The following is a 20,773-nucleotide window of genomic DNA, read 5'->3' on the forward strand; positions in this document are numbered from 1 at the left end:
GCTGTAGTTTACAATACTTCAGAACAAATAAATATACTAATGTTAATAATCTGCTGGGGTGCCTGGGTGGCTCAGTCAGTTAAGAGTTTGACTCTTGGATTGAGCTTCACACTAGGCATAAAGCCTGCTTAGGATTCTCTCTCTCCCTCTACCCTTCCCCTGCTGTGCACACACTCTCAAAACAAACAAACAAACAAACTCCTAAATCTAGGTGGTAAATATACCATAAGTTTTTCACTGTTCTGTATTTTTCTGTATACAGGAAAATTTGAACAATGAAATTTTTTTAGTTCCTGAAATTTATGTGGAAACTTCAAGTCAAGTCCAAGAAAATACTTTTAACATTTGTTTATTTGAACATAGTTAAGTGGAAAAATAATAAACATATGCTAGAATATAGGTGTACTCCTCCTCCAGAAGACTAAAAAAGCCTACAATGCTTTATTTTGACATCCTTTCCAGCAAAGTTGTTAACCTGAATATGCTCAAACCAGAAAAAAGAGTCAAAAAAACTGATATATTTCTAACAATTATATAGAATTATGTAGAATGTAAGTCAGAAATTCAGTTGTAACATTTGAGAACTCAGAATTAAGGTTATTGGACTTTTTATTTCTTCTTAATAGAAAAGTATTTTAAAAAAATTATAGCAGCAATTTTCATAAGATCATAATCTACTTAACAACGAGATCTGAAAAATTAGTCTCTTTTTCAATTTATCTGAAAAATAATATGGGAAAAAATGAACAACATAACCACAGATTTGGAGGCAGATGGTGAAAAAGTGGGAAGTAATAATCATTGAGGACCGTCTAGAACTTATATTCTCCAGTGTTTTAAATTCCTTACAGTCCTATCATCCTACTTATCTTTTTTCTTTGCATCCTTCTACTCTTCTAGTGGCAGCTATTCTACCCTTTCCAGGGAACACACAGACTATTGGGGGAGATGATTTTAACATTAATATATCCTGTAAACTCAGTATATTTCGTAAAGAAATATTCTGCAAGAAAAGCTTTTTCCCCAAGTCCCCCAGCTCCTATTTTTTACACCTTTTCTGCATTCTACACAGTACTTAAGTTGGTATTAATAGTTTGGTATACACCGCCAAGGTGATTTTCAAGTATAAAAGGCAAACATTCTCAAGCATGAATAATGAACGAGCCCTTCTTGGGGAAAGAAATAAATTTAATTAGTGACAAAATAATACTCAACCAAACAATGGATGAAGAGGCTTTAGTTAAAAGGATTAGGGCAATACCCAAGTTGGAGGACAGTAAATCAACACATACTTTGTATCATCAGAATTTTTAATTTTTTTCAGTCAAATATATTAACTGCTTTTTTTTTAATTTATGTTTTTATTTTATTTCTGAGAAAGAGAGAGAGAGAGAGAGAGAGAGAGAGAGAGAGTGTGTGTGTGTGTGTGTGTGTGAGCAGGGGAGGGGCAGAGAGAGGGGGAGACACAGAATCCAAAGCAGGCTCCAGGCTCAGAGCTGTCAGCACAGAGCCTGATGCGGGGCTCGAAATCCCAAATTGTGAGATCATGACCTCAACCAACTGAGCTACCCAGGCGCCCCTAGTTTTACAATTTTAGATCTTATATTCAAATCTTAACCCACTTGGGAGTTGATTTTTGTGTATGGTATAAGAGAAGGGTCAAAGTTCTTTTTTTTCCTTAATATTTATTTATTCTTGAGAGAGAGAGAGAAAGAGAGAAACAGAGTGTGAGTGGGGGATGAGCAGAAAGAGAGGGAGACACAGAATCCAAAGCAGGCTCCAGGTTCTGAGCTGTCAGCACAAAGCCTGACGCACTGCTCAAACTCGTGAATAGAGAGATGGTGACCTGAGCCGAAGTTGGACACTTAACCAAATGAACCACCCAAGTGCCCCCAGCATCAAAATTCTTATATTGTTAATGTAGTGAAGTTTATCTATCTTTCCCTTTATAGACAATACCTTTTTGTTTCCTCTTTAAGCAATCTTTCCTTCCTTAAAAGTCCAAAAAACATATGCCTCCCTAGGTGTGTTGAAGTTGTGCTATTGAACAGATATTAATTCTTTAATCTAAGTGTAATTTTTTATTAAAAAAAATGTTTTTAATGTTTACTCATTTTTTTTTAGAAACAGAGCACAAGTTGAGGAGGGGCAGAGAGAGAGGGAGACACAGGATCTGAAGCAGGCTCCAGGCTCTGAGCTGTCAGCAGAGAGCCCCACATGGGGCTTGAACTCATGAACTGTGAGATCACGACCTGGGCCGAAGTCAGTCACTTAAATGACTGAGCCACCCAGGCACCTTTAAGCAGAATTTTTTAAAAAGCATGTGAAATAGTGAGCCAATTGCATCATTTTCCAGATGAAAACAGGTAACTATTTTCTCCAGGTCCAATTACTAAATAATCCCTCTTTTCTCCTCTAAACAGGTGCTTTGTGGAACTGTTTCTAGGCTCTCTATTCTATTCTGTTAAACTTATCCATACTTAAACCTTATCACACTGCATTATTATGTAGTTGTAATAGGCGCTTATATCTGTGGTAGGGTAAATCCACCCTACCTGTTCTTCAGAAATGTCATGGCTGTTCTTGGCCCTGTGGTCTCTCATGTAAATTTAAAAATCATCCACAGGGCTCCTGAGTGGCTCAGTCAGTTAAGTGTCTGACTCTTAGTTTTGACTCAGGTCATGATCTCACAGTTGTGAGATCAAGCCCCTCCACTCAGTGTGGAGCCTGCTTAAGATTCTCTCTTTTCCTCTCCCTCTGCCCCTTCCCTGCTCATCCTTTTTTTCTTTTCCTCTCTCTTTCCAAAAAAATAAAAAATAAAAATAAAGAGAAAGTCAATCAAAACACTACTGAGTCATCACACAGAAAGACAGCAAGAGGGAAAAAAAGTAACAGAGAATTACAAAAATAACCAGAAAACAATTAACAGATGGCAGTAAGTACACACCTATCAATAAATTACTTCAAATGTAAATGGTCTAATCGCTCAAATCAAAAGACATAGGATGGCGGAATGGATAAAAAACCAAGACTCATCTATATGCAGACTATATGTCAGACCTAAAGACACATAAAGAATGAAAGTGGAAGGATGGAAAAAGACACCATACGAACAGAAGCAGAAAAAAAAGGCTGGTATCTGATCTGAGTAAAAACTCAAATCAGATAAAACAGACTTTGAAACAAAGACTGTAATAAGAGACAAAGTATTTACATAATAATAAGGGGGCAGTTCAACAAGAAGGCATAACAATTGTTGTAAATATCCACAAACCCAACACTGGAGCACCTAAATGCATAAAACAAACATTAACAAACATAAAGAGAGAAATTGAGAGTAACACAGTAATAGTAAGGGACTTTAACACCCCTTATATCCATGAATACATCATCCAAGCAGAAAATCAATAAGAAAAATGAACAGTCTTTGAACAAGACATTAGACCAGATGGACCTAACAGGTATATACAGAACATTTAATCCAAAAACAGAATACATATTCTTTTTAAATGCACATGGAACATTTTCCAAGATAGATCACATTAAGGCCACAAGTCTCAATAAATTTAAGAAGAGTGGAATAACATGCATCTTTTCCAACCACAACAGTATTAAAATAGAAATTAATCACAAGAAAAAAAAGAGAGAAAATGCAAACACATGGAGGCTATACAACATGGCAAGAAACATACAATGGTCACCAAGAAATCAGAGGAAATTAAAAAATACGACTAGGGGAGCTTGGGTAGCTCAGTCATTTAAGCATCAGACTTCAGCTCAGGTCATGATCTTGCAGTTCACGGGTTCAAGCCCCACGTTGGACTCTGTGCTGACAGCTCAAGCCTAGATCCTCTTTTGGATCCTGTGTCTCCCTAGCTCTCTGCCCCTCCTCCACTCACACTCTGTCTCTCCCTCTCTCTCAAAAATAAAAAAAAATTAAGAAAAATGCTTTTTAAATAAATAAATAAATAAATAAATAAATAAATACATCTAGACAAAAATATAATGGTCCAAAATCGTTGGGATATAGCAAAAGCAGTTCTAAGGTAAGTTGATAACAACAAAGGCCTACCTACAGAAGAAAATTATCAAAAAAATCTAACTTTATACTTAAAGGAATTAGTAGGAACGAAGCCCAAGATGAGTAGGAGGGAGGAAATACTTGAGCATAAATAAATGAAATAAAGACCAGAAAAAGAAAAAAAAATTGATGAGAACAAGAGCTGGTTCTTTAAAAATATAAACAAAATTGATAAAACTCATTTAAAAAAAAGACACATAATGAGAAATGAAAGAAGAATAGTAACAACTGACACCAGAGAAATACAAAAACATTCTAAGGGAATACTATAAAAAATTATATGTTTGGAATTTAGACAACCTACAAGAAATGGATAAATTCCTAGAAATATACAATCTTCCAAAACTGAATAAAGAAATAGAAAATCTGAACAGACCAATTACTAGTAACAAAATGGAATCAGTAATCAAACAACTCCCAACAAACAAAAGTCCATTTAGAGAAGAGTTCACACCTATTGTCCTCAAACTATTCCAAAAAAACAGAGAGGAAAGAAAGTTTCCAAATACATTCTATGAGACCAACAATACCCTGATTCTAAAACCAGACAAAGACACTACAAAAAAAGAAAACTACAGGCCTCTATCTCTGATGAACACAGATGCAAAGGCCCTCAACATAATGTTAGCAAACCACACTGAACAATAAGTTAAAAGGATCATTCACAATGATCAAGTGGGATTTAAGTATGAGTCAATATTCACAAATCAATCACTGTGATATACCACGTCAACAAAACAAATGATAAAAATCACAAGATCATTTCAACAGATGCAGAAAAGTATGTGACAAAATCCAACACTCATACATAATAAAAATTCTCAAAAAAGTGGGTTTAGAGGTAACATACCTGAACATAATAAAGGCTATATATGAAATATCCACAGCAAACATTATTAATAGAGAGCTTTTCCTTATAAATATAGAGCTTTTCCTCTAGCATCAGGAACAAGAAAAGGATGCTCACTCTTGCCACTTTTATTCAACACAGTACTGGAGTCCTAGCTGCAGGAATCAGACAAGAAATAAAAGGCATCCAAATTGATAAAGAAGAAGTCACTACTTGCAAATGACAGGATATTATATATAGAAAACTCTAAAGACTCCACCAAAAAGCTATTAGAATAAATGAATTCAATGGGTACTGAGGAGGGCACCTGTTGGGATGAGCACTGGGTGTTGTATGGAAACCAATTTGACAATAAATTTCATGTTAAAAAATAAATAAATAAAATGGTTTAAAAAAAATAAATGAATTCAGTAAAGCTGCAGGATACAAGTTAACATGCAGAAATCAGTAGCATTTCTATACACTAACAACAAATTAGCAAAAACAGAAATTAAGTAAATAATTCCATTTGCAATTATGCCAGAAAGGATAAAATATCTAGGAATAAACTCAACCAAGGAGGTGAAAGACCTGTACTCTGAAAACTATATAACACTGATGAAAGAAATTGTAGGCAACACAACTAAATGGAAAGATATCCCATGCTAATGGATTGGAAGAATATTGTTAAAATGTCTATACTACCTAAAGCAATCTATTGATTGAACGCAATCCCTATTAAAATGGCAAGAGCACTTTTTTTTTTTTTTTTTTTTTTTTTGCAGAACTAGAATAGATAATAACAAAATCTGTGTGGAACCATAAAGATCTGGAATACCCAAAGCAATCCTGTGATGGAAGAACAAAGCTGGAGGTATCACATATCACAATTTCAGATTTTAAGATATACTAAAAAGCTGTAATAATCCAAACAGTATGGAAGTGGCACAAAAACAGACACAGATCTGTTGATGGAACAGAACAGAGAGCCCAGAAATAAACCCACATTTCATCAAGTGGTCAATTAAAGTATGACAAAGGAGGCAAGGACAAGATAAACAATGGGGAAAAGACAGTCTCTTCAATAAATGGTGCTGAGAAAACTGGACAGCTACATGCAAAAGAATGAAACTGGACCACTTTCTTACACCATACACAAAAATAAACTCAAAATGGATTAAAGACTCATATGGGAGACCTGAAACCATAAAACTAGAAGGAAATGTAGGCAGTAAGTTCCTTGACATCAACCATAGCAACATTTTTGTAGAGGTCTCCTCAGGGAAGGGAAATAAAAGCAAAAATAAACTATTAGGACTATACTAAAATAAAAAGCTTTTACATGGCAAAGGAAACCCATCTTTAAAAGGCAATATATTAAATGGGAAAAGATATATGCAAATGATTACCCAATAAAGGGTTAATATCCAAAATATAAAATGAACTTACACAACACCAAAAACACAACTGATAGGATTTAAAAAATGGGCAGAAACCCAGATAGACATTTTTCTAAAGAAGACATACAGATGGCCCCAGACGTATGAAAAGACGCTCAACATCACTCATCATCGGGGAAATGCAAATCAAACCACAGAGAGATATACCTTACCCATCAGAATGGCTGAATCAAAAAGATAAGAAATAACAAGTACTGGCAAGGATGTAGGGAAAAAGGAATCCCTGTGCACTGTTGGTGGGAATGTAAATTGGTGTAGCTACTGTGGAAAACAGTATGGAGGATCCTCAAAACTTTAAAAAAAAAAGTACCATAGGATGCAGTAATTCCACTTATTGGGTATTTCTCTAAGTAAACAAAAACACTAATTCAAAAAGATATATGCACCCCTATGTTCACTGCACCCTTACTTACAATAGCCAAGATATGGAAGCAACCCAAATATCCACCAACAGATGAACTCATAAGAAGACATGGTGTATATATACATATACGTAAATATATATAAAGAACCATTACTGAGCCATTTGTAACAACACAGAGGGACCTAGAGGGTATTATGCTAATTGAAATACATCAGAGAGACAAATACGATTTCACCTATGTGTGAAACATTAAAAAAAACCCAAATAAACAAAAAGCATAAACAGACTCATAAGTACAGTGCAGTGATGGCTGCCAGAGGGAGTGGGTGGGGAATAGGCAAAATGGGTGAAGGGGAGTGGGAGATACTCTTTCAGTTATGGATTGAATATGGTACTGGGATACAGAATATAGAGAAACAGGAAATAACCGCTAATGGTATTGTGATAGGATTCTATGATATCATATGGTAGCTACCTATACTTCTGGTGAACATAGCATAACATATAGATACAAGATACTACTTCATAGCAGTAAGAAGGGCATAATTTCAAAAAATGAAAAATAAAAAAAACATTAAGTGCTGATGAATGATGAGTATGTGGAGAAATGGGAAACCTTTTACATACACTGGAGGGAATGTAAAATCATGCAGCCACTGTAGAAAAGTTTGACAGTTTCTCAAAATGTTAAACACAGAATTTTCATATGACCAAGCAATTCCACCACTAGATATATACCTGGAAGAACTAAAACCACAGCCTAACAAAACCTTGTACACAAATATTCAGAGCATTATTATTCATAACAGCCAAAAGTGGAAACAATTTGAATGCTCAACTGAGAAATAAATAAACAAATGTGGTGTATCCTTACAAGGGAATTTTACCCAATCAAAAACAAAAAAAAAAAAGAATGAAGTACTGATACATGCTATATCATGGGTAAACCTTGAGAAACATTACACTAAATGAGAGAAGCCAGACACAAAAAGACATATTTTATGATTCTATTTATATGAAACTTTCATAATTGGCAAATATGTAGACAGCAGATTCATGGTTGCTAGGGGTTGAGGAGAGGGGGATTAGGGGAATGACTGCCGAATGGCTATCAGCTTTCTTTTTAAAGTTTTAAAAATGTCCTGGAATTAGATGGCGTTGATGATTGCATAAGAATATAAATACACTCAAAGTCACTAAATTATACATTTTAAAATGGTGAATTTTATGTTGTATAAATTTCACGTCAATTTTTTTAAAAACTAGGTGAGGTATTTCTTCACTCTCACAGACTAGGATGCAACTGGGGCTTCTATACATTGCTGGAGGGCAGAGTCAAAAACTTCAGTAATTTCCCATGGTGTTAAACATTCAGTAAACATATGATCCAGCAATTCCAAGAAAAATAAAAACATATGTCCACAAAAGGACCTATACAGGCATGAACAAATGTTCATGCCAGCATTATTCATAACAGTCAGAGGTGAGAAGAAACCATCCAAATATAAATCACCAGGTACACTATATTCACACCATGGGATACTACTCAGTGATAAAAAGGAATAAACTATTGTTACATATAGCAACATGGATAAATCATAAAAGGTTTATTTTATGCAAAATAATTCAGAGTTACAACATATAAATTATATGACTTCACTTATATTAGGTTGAAATATAGGAAAAACTATGCTAATAGAAACCAGAGAACTGGTTACCTCTGATGGGATGAGAAAACGGAATGAAGAATGAAATAACCTTCTAAAACAGAAATGTTCTATACCTTGATTTTAGAATAAATTACATGGATATATGTATTTATTAGAATTCATCCTGTATGCTTAAAATGTGTGCATTTTATTGTATATGGATTATCAGGAATACAGAAGTCTCCCCTCATCTGCCAGCGGATACATTTCAAGACCCCCAGTGGATGCCTGAAACCTCATATAGTAATAACAAAGTCAACGTATACTGTTTTTTCCTATACATACACACCTATCATAGTTTAATTTATAAATTAGGCATATTAAGAAACTAACAATAACTAAAAACAGAATTATAACAATATACTGTAATAAGAGTTATGTGTATATGGTCCCTTGCTCTTTCAAAAGATCTTATTATACTGTACTCATCCTTCTTGTGATTATGTGAGATGATAAAATGTCTGTATGATCTGATGAAGTGAGGTGAATGAAGTAGTGTTAGGCTACCACTGACCTTCTGACAATAGATCAGAAGGAAGATCATCTGCTTCTGGACCATGCAGATAAGGGACTACTATATTATAGAAATTTTAAAAATTTACATAAGGAGAATTCTATGGGGTCTTATGTAAACCTTTCTCACTGATCATAGCACACTGTAGGTGCTCAATCAATACATAAGGAAAGAAGTGAGATAAATATGTAGACTATTTTATAGTCATGGCCAAATAGTATCCTGTATGACCCTTAAGGAATTTACAATCTAGTTCAGAACATGATGTATCACTTATGAACCAGCTCATTATCCTCCTATAGATGCCATAGCAGCCTCTGAATTATACTGTCTCAAGGGAATCCACTTTCAAAATTCTGAATCTTCCTGTCTTGCTAATTCTCCATTTTTTACCCTTCACTGAGGTTGTGTTCAAGGACTTGATCCACTGAATTTTCCCTGGTTTTCCAGCCCACCCTCACTTGAGACATGGACCACACCTATCAGTGCCACACCTATCTTTTCATATGCTTAGCCTATGAAACTAAAAACATAATCTTCAAAAACCCCTAAATTCTCTAATCCACCAGGATATTGAGATTATAAAATGTGAAAATTAAATTTAAAAGATAGCAAGAGAACACATTTCAAAAGATAATATACCAACAGTTAACAAATGAATCAAATACGAATATTGCTGAAGGCCTCAAATTAGCAGGAGATAAAGGCTCAATCTAAGCTAGGCTTGGTATGAACAGGGAAGAGGAACAGGTGGAGTCCTAAGCAAAAGAAAGAAAATAGGAAAGTGATGACTATTACAGAAGAATGGACAAATTCATTCATTTGCCTAGGCTCTAGAATTAAAAAAAAAATTAAATCTGGATAGGTGAGAGGTAGTCTGAAAAAGATTAGGCCTCATTTCATAATCACAAAAATTGTAGGGTAGATTGAGCAGATACAGTCTTCATTTACAAATGAGGAAACTGCCTAAGGTAATAAAACTTCTTAGGAATAGAGTCAATACTGAGTGGAATTCATTTCTCCTGATTCACAGCCAAATGTTCATTTAATTAGACCATGATTCTGCTCAATGTTCTACAACTTGGCTTAATAAAACTCTAAAGTTTAAAAAAAAATTTTTTTAATGTTTATTTATTTTTGAGAGAGAGATAGAGAGATAGCGCGCGCATGAGCGGGGGAGGGGCAGAGAGAGAGGCAGACACTGAATCTGAAGCAGGCTCCAGGCTCTGAGCTGTCAACACAGAGCCCAACCTGAGGCTTGAACTCAGGAGCTGTAAGATCATGACCTGAGCTAAGGTCAGCTGCTTAACTGACTGAGCCACCCAGGCGCCCCTGCTTAATAAAACTCCTTAGGGGCGCCTGGGTGGCTCATTCGGTTGAGTGTCTGACTTCGGTTTGGGTCATGATCTCACGGTCCGTGGGTTCAAGCCCCGCGTCGGGCTCTGTGCTGACAGCTCAGAGCCTGGAGCCTGTTTCGGATTCTGTGTTTCCCTCTTTCTCTGACCCTCCCCTGTTCATGCTCTCTCTCTCTCTCTGTCTCAAAAATAAATAAAATGTTAAAAAAAATTAAAAAAAAAAAAAAAAACTCTTTAAACAAACTTCTCACACAAATAACCTTGCCCCTTCCCCATTCAGTTCTTCTTGAATGTATACCCTTCACCTGAAGCATACCCTAAGATATACTGTAACATAAAGTTTATCATCTTATCAACAGCCTGATTACTGACATGATAGGTAAGGGGGTTTCTATGCATACAGGGCATAGACACATGACCAAGTCTTTTCTGTAGGTACTGAAAGATTTGAGCTCCAAAAATATTTTTTTTAAATTAACCTTGAGTTACAGATTAGAAACTTATTAACACCAGTAAAACAGACTTTCTGCTTATTCATAGCTTGTCATTATCACCTATAATGAAGTAAAGGGTGTGTCTAAAACCATATGGTACAACTATGTTACTGTTTCCTCATTATTATAAATAAGAAAGGTAACTCGGTTTTCACTAGAACATAAAATGAGCTTCATTTTTTATTTTCTTGAATAGAAATGTGTTTAAATATTTCCCATATCCCCTAAGCTTTCCAAAGACCCTATTTTCCCTTCCTATCACTTTAATTCCCTACACTAATTTTTTCAAGAGTACACTGAACCTGTCTCCACGTCAAGGCCATTGTTTTTATCTAGTACTTAACCTTAGTCATCTACTGACAGGCCTATTTTTCAAGTCTTGGCCTTCTTGAAATCTTGAAGATGGAGGAGCTGGTGTAGAGTTCACCAGAACAATAGCCCTTACTAAGCTCTCTGTGATACTAGTTAAGCTTTGAAAAATGTTTCATTTCATCCTCATAATATCTCAGAAGTATTAATTACAGCCTTTTCAAAGATTAAAATTAAGGTTCAAAACTACCCAAAGCCAGACAGTGAAGACTGCATGAGCCCAATGTTTGTAATTCTGTGACTTCTAGGAAGTTTCGTTCCCAATTCTCTTCCCACCTCTACGACCTTTTCTCCATCTTTCTCACTATTTCATCATGGTCTGCTCATCACTGCTTCTCTTATTTCACATGCCCTCCTGGGTAATGTCATTTCCTCAAATGACTTTCCTTAAAGTCATTCCTTAAATGACTTTAACTGCATTCTATATTCGTGTTTCTCAATCCTAAAGCTTTTAATAAACATAAAAATCTTGTGCTCTTTCTGTAGGTTTACATTTTGGAAATAGGTTGTTTCCCTCAAACAGAAATTCTCATGTTGAATGCTTTGTTCAAACTATACCTCCATCTGCCTCCCAAGATCTGATAACCTCTTCCGCATCACCCTCTGGCTGAGGGTGTCTAGGTCTCTCAAACCAATCTTTTCCCTCTCTTCACTACCTTCCCCCACCCCCCACCCCCCACCCCCCATCTCTCCCACCTTACAAACAAGTATTACCGATTGGTAATATAGTTTCATGATTCTCTCCCCAGGTCCTTCAACCTAAAGCCATCCACAACTGAACTCTCATTTCCCTTAGCAAACCTGAACCACCTCTTTGTATTCTCCATTTTGGTTAAGGGTTATTACAATCCTATGCTTTAAGGTACCCATCGGTGAAACGGTGATATTGGCACTAACCTCCCTGACCTCCACTAGTTGGAAAATCAACCATTATACAATGAGTGACTATTACGGCCAGAAGTTAATGAATGCAAAATGGTACAAGATTTAATCCTTTTCCTCCTTCACAAGTTTACAAGCAGTAACAAACCCAAAATAATTTTTTTGTGAAGCGTTTTCCCACTTACAAAATTATTTTACTTTACAACATATTTTAATGTAATCCTTTCTGTAATCCCATTATTATCCCCATGTTACAAGTAAAAAAACTGGCACTCAAAGGGATTAAGTAATTTAACCAAAAGTTACACGCTGCTAAGTGGCCGGTCCAGACCCCAAACCCTAAAGCTTGAGATTTCAAATTCCATTTTCTATTATTGTTGAAATAAACTCCACAAAACGAAAACAGAGACCAAATGAGCAGCACACAGTCAAGTACCAAATGGCACAAGGCGACGTGAACTCGCTCTAGGCTGCGAGTCGCCTGGCCCGACCTTCGCTCCGACGCCCCCCTCCCCCCACAGGCTGCTCCCGCCCTGGAAGTCCCTCTGCGGCCTGGCCTGTCTCCGGCCGGCTGGGTCGGCGATGACCGCAGGAAAACCTCGCTCCGCGACTCGGGGCGCGCCGGGCAGAGGCTGCCGCTGCCAACCAGCCCGGCCTGGCGGGAGGCTGAGTCCTAGTTCGGCCGCAGCCACCACGCCTCCAGCCTCCGGGACAGCCGACCCGTGGGCAAGGAGCGTACCTGGTGAAGGAGGAAGCTGGAGGGCTAGCGGTCCCGGCAATCTTAGTAGGCGGGAATGACCCTGGTGGAGGGTTGGGCTGGCCACCTGGGCTAACTGCATTCACTACGTTAGGTAAACAAGGAGCCACAAGGACTCCACGGTAGCGGTGGGACCCAAAGCCACCGGCGGAGAACGGTGACCACTGGCCTGGAAGGCACAGCTATGGGGGAGGGGCGAGGGGAGGAGACGCGGCCCGTGGGGGCGGGGCGCGCAGCGCCAGGAGGCAGGCACGTGGGGGCGCGGCGCGCGGCGTGAGAGAGGGCGGGGCGCGCGTACGGGCGCCGCGGCCGCGTGACGCGTTTTCAAATCTTCAACCGCCGCAGCCCACTCGTTTGTGCTTTACCTCTTCCTCCTCCGCGCCTTGGAGCCGAACCCGGCCCCGGAAACCCGGACGGTAGACGCGGCATCTCTGCTGCGTGGGTGTGGTAGTCTGCGGAAGGGAAGAGGCGAGCCGCGGATAAATCGGCCTCGACGCGCTGTGTTTTCGTGGCCGCCCGGCGCGACACTCTCCCAAACCCAGTATGTAGGTGCCGGGCGGCTGCCATGAACTCCGTAGCCATGAGGATCCACAGCAAAGGACATTTCCAGGGTATGAAGCCCCTCCCCCGCCCCCGCAGTCCCTTTAATCCTTCCCTCTCCTCGTGGTTCCACCTTTGATTCTCTGGAGTTCTCCCCCCGGGGGTCTCTGCTCCTTTTCTTTTATGGCTCGTGCGTCCTTCTCTGTGGCCTGAAGGAAGGCTCTGTCCAGGGCTTTGCCTCAGAAAGGGAACAGATCCCATCCAGGCCCCTCGCACTGCTCATGCTCTAGCCGCTGCCCCAGATTCCCGGTTGTGCCGTTGATTGTACAACCAGGAAACAATGTGCGGACCCGGGACCTCGCCGAGCCTCGGACAGATGCTGAGACTCAGCTCAGGCCCTTTGAGGCTGCCGCCGAGCCCTCTATTTGAAAGCAGAGGTGTTCGTGGCTTTTAAGTTCCTGATTAAATTGGGTGGCTGTGGGTGGGTTTTTGGTCTTTTTGAATGTATTTATTTTTTACTCATAAAGTTGAGGGATAGTATTTGTATTTCAAATACACCTTTGCTGTTTCAGCATTATAGACAAACATTTTCATTTTCGATGACTTTGTATGGTAGGTGCATTGCATCCTCCCAAGGTTTTCTTTTTAATGTGTCTAGTATATGTAGTAGTACGTGTATAGGAATCTCCATCTTAACGAACGGATTGTATTCTGAAAGTTAATTTTTGAGGCAGTTGTTTCGATTTCAGATGTTTTCAGGGGAAATAATGAAGTGAATGGTGATTTGGGTCTTAAAATGTACCATTGAGTTCTTAATATATAGACAAACTCTATAGGAAACTAAACTTCGGCATCTTGAGGATTAGGTCATCGTGGGTAACAGGTTTCTTGTATTGGAAAGTGTTAAACATTTTAAGCCCCAATTTTGAGTGTTCAACAGAATGGCAGATGCTCCATAAATATGTGTGAGTAAATAGCTCACGGAGTTTGCATCCTAAGGAGGAAAATCTTTCAAAAGGGTTTTATGTAGTTTCCACCGAAGTACATAAAAATATGAACAAATACATAAATATTTCCTGCAGATTCAACTTTTGGCTAGAACAATAATTATTTTACAATATCTGTGAAAATAAGTATGGTATTTTGTTTTTTTATTAGGTGGTACTACAAAGAAATATGTTAAAATGCTTTTGAGTGGAGGTGCCTAGCTCAGGCGGTTAAAGCCTCTGACTTTGGCTCAGGTCACCATCTCACGGTTCAGGGGTTTGAGCCCAGGTTCCGGCTCTGTGCTGACATCTCAGAGCCTGGAGCCTGCTTCTCATTCTGTCTCCCTCTCTCTGCCCCTCCCCTGCTTGTGCGCTTGCTCTCTCTCTCTCTCTCTCTCTCTCTCTCTCAAAGATGAATAAACATTAAAAATGATTTTTAAAAAGTGCTATTGAGTGTTTAATTGGCGGGATTATAAAGATTTTTTTTCTCCTCTGTGGTATAATGTTCTATAAGAAATAATTTTAAAATAGTAGAAATTTTTTTGTCCATATAAAACATCTAATTCTACATTTTTTAAACAACAGGTGGAATCCAAGTCAAAAATGAAAAAAACAGATCATCTTTAAAATCTATGAAAACTGATAACAAACCAGAAAAATCCAAATATAAGCCACTAGGGGGAAAAATATTTTACATTGACTTACCTTCTGTCACCGTATCTGAAAAACTGCAAAAGGACATTCAGGATCTGGGAGGGGTAAGTCAAAACTATACATTTTGACAAAGGAATAATTTGTGACTAGTACTTTCTACTGTGAAATCCTTGAAGATACTCATTTTGGGAAACATAATCATGTAATCACCAAGCTTAAAATTTTTATGAGCTGTTTATCATCATTGAAAAATTATTTGTTTTAACCTATTGTAGCATAATAGAACTTTTATGTTTCTGTGATTAATGTAAAGTTCACGAAGTTTGAGAACTGTGACTCCCTTGGCCTGGTGGAACCTCTGCTTGCGTTCTCATTATTATGTTGGTATGTCCTCCAGAGAGCAGCAGCTCCTTGATTGTGATTATTAGGGAGCTACATAAATCTGTCTGGACTAGCATAACAGTAAGAATGTCATTTACAGAACAAGGAAAAAACCTCTACAAACCACAACGAGTTAAAATTAACTCTCAGTGGTAACAGTCTCAACAGAATGAATGTCATTAAGGGAACAATTTTGGGTTAACAATTTTAAAAGCCCTCTTTCCTACCTTACGCTTTGACTAAATGATTAAATAATTAGAAAGTTTGAGGAAAATTCTAAGATTTTCTTAGGAATAAGGTTAACACTGGGCAAATTTTAGCAAGTGAGGTTAAGAAGTCATTAATTTCTTTCCTAATTTGTCCTATTTAAAAAAAGGTTTGTGCTGCACTTTGAGTTTGTTGAGGTCAATACCTTTGAATAAGCGAAAGAATCCTGGCATTTCTAGAACAGAAATTTGCAGAGGAACATGTAACAAGTTTCTTGGAATTGTTTGTTGGTGTGATATTTACTTATTTATCTTTGAAAAGCTGTTCTACTTTGTTACTCATGTTATTAAAATTAAATTTCGTTTTAGGTAGTAAGTACTTAAGCATCCAGGGAAGTGAAATGACTGGCCCAGTACAGGATCAGCCTAATTCCCAGACTGACATGCTACTCCACTATTCTTTTCCTTTAGGAATTAATGGCTACAAAGTAGCTTTCTGGTTTAGTTTCACAGCTTTCTCAAATATGAATAACCCATTAACTTACATGATATAAATCAGTGATTTTAGATTTGTATTTTTAGCAGAACTCTTCAAGCAAAATCATTCAGAAGTCCACAGTGTATAAAGCCAGTAAAAAGAAAACTGTTCTATATAAAACTGCACTTACGGTTAGTGCAGGGATGCTTGCTCTGCCTCCTTTCTCTCTCATTCCTACAGCAGTTCCTGAGGCACTTGCAAGAAACAAGTTTTGGATTAACTTAGGCATTTGATAATAGTTGGGTTTTATACAATTCAAATTTTATCCTAAAATGGTTTGAAGTAGACCAATGAAGTGAAGATTATATTAAGAGCATAAATTTCCAGATTTTTTCCCTTAAGCTGTGGATTTTCAACTAAACTTGATTAACTTTTTTTAATGTTTATTTTTGAGAGAGAGAGAGAGACAGAGTATGAGCGGGAGAGGGGCAGAGAGAGAGAGAGAGAGGGGAAGACACAGAATCCAAAGTAGGATCTAGGTCCTAAGATGTCAACGCATAGCCCGACGAGGGCTCAAACCCACAAACTGCGAGACCATGACCTGAGCCACAGTCGGACTCTTATCCAACTGAGCCACCCAGGCGCCCCTGATTGATTAGCTTTTAAAAAAATTTTTTTATCAAGTTATGATATCTCCCCTACACTATCTTTCCAATAATTTAGTGATGTCCTGATTTCTGTTCTTAGCACTTTACCATCTGTATAATTAAAAAAAAAAACTTTGGTAATGGTCATCTTTTACATGAACTATAAAAGAATCTTGACCTCTGGACAGTAAGAGTTTTAGGGCTCAACGTTAAGGAATATTTAGTTGAATAGATATTCCTTGAAAGGCTGATGCTTTTTAACGCATTTTTTAGGATTACTTAGACCCTTTTCATTTTGTAATTGATCTTCAGATTATTACCAGTGTTTTTTTTCTGTACTTGTCCACTTTATGAATTTGTTTTGTCTACTCTTAATGAAAACATACCCCATTTATCTAGAGAGTACACTTCTGAGACATTCAACCACTGAAAACACAGCAGTGAAGTCTGACCTATTGGGGAAATATATTTTAGTAGTGGCAAGGAATATAGCTGTTGTAAAACCATCTAAAAAGGACATGGAACCAACCACATTTAGGCCCATATTTAAACATTTTGTGCCGAAATAAGGCAGTTGGAGAAGAACAGAGATGTAAGGACAAATGCCATATCATGAACTTTGAGGACAGAGTTCCTTATCTGATGTTCACTGTAACCTTCAGTGACTCAGAAATAAGTTTTGAGTTTACTCTTGAAAAGACCTAAATTCAGCAACAGCTAACAAATTGAAGACTGATGAAACTAAATCAATTCTATAGGGCATGGTATTAAGTGTTTTGGTAGATTCAAAAATGAACCTTAAGTTCATCCTGCCTTCAACTTCTGATCTTGGTAGAGATTACATGGGCACAATTAATTGTAACACAACATACAGTGTCAACAGGAGGGAGAAATTACTTCCAGTAGAGAAATTTTGGAAGCTTATTTGCAGACCCAATTTTAACTCTGCTTTGAAGACTGATTATAATTTGGGCATGTGCAAATTCATTACAGAATTGTTTCACTGGTATCTTTCATATACCAACACTATTTTAGCTGCTGGAGATGCAAAAATAAGATGTACTATACTGCGCTTAGTCTTTGGGAATATGAATCACCTAAATCATTTACAATATAGCATTGTCCATGTCTAACAGAAATTATGTTGAAATTGCCATTAGAATACAGAGAAGAAAATGATTAACTTTGCCTTCAGAAATCATTGCACAGGTAGAGTTTAACCTAAGGCTTGAAAGTCTAGTAGGAATATACCAGGTAGAGTCAACAAACTAAATAGAGGAAAGAGTATATTTGAAAGTTTTTTTTAAGTTTATTCTTGAGAGAGAGGGAGACACAGAATCTGAAGCTGGTTTTAAGCTCCAACCTGTCAGCACAGCCTGACACGAGGCTCTAACTCCCAAACCGCAAGTTCATGACCTGAGCCAAAGTCGGACATTCAACTGACTGAGCCACCCAGGCACCCCTAGGAAAGAGTATATTTAAAATATGGGGTGCCTGGGTGGCTCGGTTAAGCGTCCAACTCTTGGTTTTCAGCTCAGGTCATGATCTCACGGTTCATGAGTTCAAGCCTGCTTCAGGCTCTGTGCTAACAGCCTGACACCTGCTTGGGATTCTCTCTTTCCCTCTCTCTCTGCTCCCCTCTCCTGCTCGCTTGCTCTCTCTCTCTCTAAATAATCTTTAAAAAAATGAAGCTATATGCATGTTATATGCTAAAATTAATTACCAGTGGGTCAAGGCCTAAACATAAGAGCTAAAACAAAATATAAGGAAAAGTCTTCATGACATTGGATTTGGCATTGATTCCTTGGATATGAAATCAAAAGCACAGAGAATAAATGAAAAAATAGATAAATTGAACTTCATAAAAATGAAAACGTTTGTGCACAAAAGGATATTATCAAGAGGGCAAAAACACACAAAATGGGAAGAAAAAGTATTTGCAGATCATGTACCTGGTAAGAGGTTAATATCCAGAATATATAAAGCGCACCTGTAGCTCAACAACAAAAAACAACCCAGTTAAAACATGAGTAAAGGACTAAAATAGACATTTCTGTAAAGAAGATGTACCAATGGCTAATAAGCACATGAGAAGATGCTCTACATCACTAATCATTAAGAAGATACAAATCAAAATCACAAGGAGATACCATGTCACATCCATTTGGATGGTCACTGTCAAAAAAATAAGTTGGCAAGGATGTGTGGAATTTGGAACCCTTGTGCACTGTTGGAGTTATAAAATGGTGCAACTGCGTGGAAAACAACTTATATCCAAAAGATTTGAGAGGAGGGCCTTGAAGAGATATGTTCATAGTGGCATTCACAATAGACAAAAGGTGGAAACAACCCAAATTTTCATCAGGATCAATGGATGAACAAAATGTGGTCTATACCTGCAATGGAATATTATTCAACCTTGAAAAGGGGTGAAATCCTTTTCCATGCCACAGTATGGATGAACCTTGAAAACACTGTCCTAAGCAAAATAACTCAAATACAAAAGAACAAGTACATGATTCCACCTGTATGAAGAATCTGGAATGGTTAAATTCATAGAAACAAAGTAGGACACAGGTTAAGAAGGGATAGGAAGAGAAAAAAAAAAAAAATGGGGGGGGGGGGGCTTGCTGTTTAATGGATTCAGAATTTCAGCTTAGGATGATGGAAAAGTTCTAAAAGTGTATAGTGGTAATGGTTGTACAACATTGTAAATGTACTTAATACCACTGAATTGTGCACTAAAAAATAGAATAGTCAATTTTGCATATACTTTATCACAATTTTTAAAAAATATATAGGAGATTGGGCTTGTTTTGAAAAATTGGAACCTCTGGCAGCACTGAAGCCACATATTTATGAAAATGAAGAAAGCATTTGATGTGTAAATTGTGAATTTATATTCCTGCTGGCACGTGTAGGCATTTGAGTTTATAATCCCTGGAATTAATAAATGTGAATATCTTATTTACTAGTTGATGAAATGTTGCTCAGAAAAAAGGAAATAGTGATTTACATCTAGCCACTGGTATAAGCAGCAGATTCTGCTTAATGCTTAGATGGAATTAATTCATGTTACATGTTTTGCTGTTTTTATTGTTATTTCCATTTATGTTGTAAGATCCTATAGAAATTAGATACAGCTTTTTAAAATATTTTAGAAATTTTTCATTTATGGAAATAGTTAATGATTGATAGTATTTATGTCTACTTTAATTTTCCTGTCCTTGGATGGGAATGATCTTTGATAATGTTGACATTTGGTACCTGCATTTATAAATTCAGGCATTTAAACAGTGGTTTTCAAAAATTTTAGTAGGGTAATTGTCTTTGACCTTAGACTCAAAGGGTAAGGGTCCCCTCGTATACGTAAAGATGTTATAACTGATTTTGAGCTGTACTGTCCAGTATGATAGCCATCTGGCACACGTGGCTATTTAAATTTAAGTAAAATTTAAAATTCTGTTGCTTGGTCACATGAGTTACATTTGTTACATTTTAAGTACTCAGTAGCCAAATGTGGCAAGTTGGCTACCATATTGGACAATATGCTGGTAAAGAACATTTTCATTATTGCATTAAGTTCTACTGAACTGTAGTGCTTTAGAGGATGGACTTGAGTCACAATACCTATGTTCAAGTTCTGTTATTTACTGGTGTTGTAACCTGCAGCAAGTCGCTTAACTTCTCCTTAGTTTTCTTCTCCACAAAATGTGGATATTAGCAATATTAGGACCATGGAGTTGTTGTGGATTAAACTAATTGGGATATATAAAGTACTTAAAAATAGTATCTAGCCCATGCTGGTTGTTATTGGAACTCCCGTTGTACTTGCTCAGAACTCATAGTCAAAAGAACACCTTATAAAAACCCCCAATTTACAAATTGAAAAAAAATTTTTTTAATGTGTTATTTTTTGAGAGAGATAAAAGAGTGTGAGCACGGGAGAGGCAGAGAGAGGGAGACACAGAATCCAAAGCAGGCTTCAGACTCTCAGCTGTCAGCACAGAGCCCGATGTGGGGCTGGAACCCATCAGTCATGAGATCATAACCTGAGCCAGTTGGAC

At 37.5% G+C, this 20,773-nt stretch overlaps 2 protein-coding genes across 6 annotated transcripts in view; one reads left to right on the plus strand and one right to left on the minus strand.

The window, feature by feature from the left end:
• The window catches only part of SLC25A40 (solute carrier family 25 member 40), a 67,597-nt gene extending 54,587 nt beyond the window's left edge, over positions 1-13,010 (minus strand). For all 4 annotated transcript variants that reach the window (XR_002078307.2, XR_008420190.1, XR_008420189.1 and 1 more), the window contains exon 1: positions 12,797-13,010. The gene's annotated coding sequence lies outside the window, so the exon portion shown is untranslated. The remainder of the gene's footprint in view (positions 1-12,796) is intronic.
• A 126-nt stretch (positions 13,011-13,136) lies between these two features.
• The window catches only part of DBF4 (DBF4 zinc finger), a 32,423-nt gene continuing 24,786 nt past the window's right edge, over positions 13,137-20,773 (plus strand). For both annotated transcript variants that reach the window (XM_019443200.2, XM_019443201.2), the window contains exons 1-2: positions 13,137-13,425; positions 14,926-15,098. In XM_019443200.2, coding sequence (XP_019298745.1) covers positions 13,380-13,425; positions 14,926-15,098 — 219 coding nt within the window. In that variant the 5' untranslated portion in view covers positions 13,137-13,379. The remainder of the gene's footprint in view (positions 13,426-14,925; positions 15,099-20,773) is intronic.

Source organism: Panthera pardus, unplaced genomic scaffold (assembly GCF_024362965.1).
Source record: "Panthera pardus isolate Hobbes unplaced genomic scaffold, ASM2436296v1 HiC_scaffold_8, whole genome shotgun sequence".
Classification (NCBI taxonomy): Eukaryota; Metazoa; Chordata; class Mammalia; order Carnivora; family Felidae; genus Panthera; species Panthera pardus.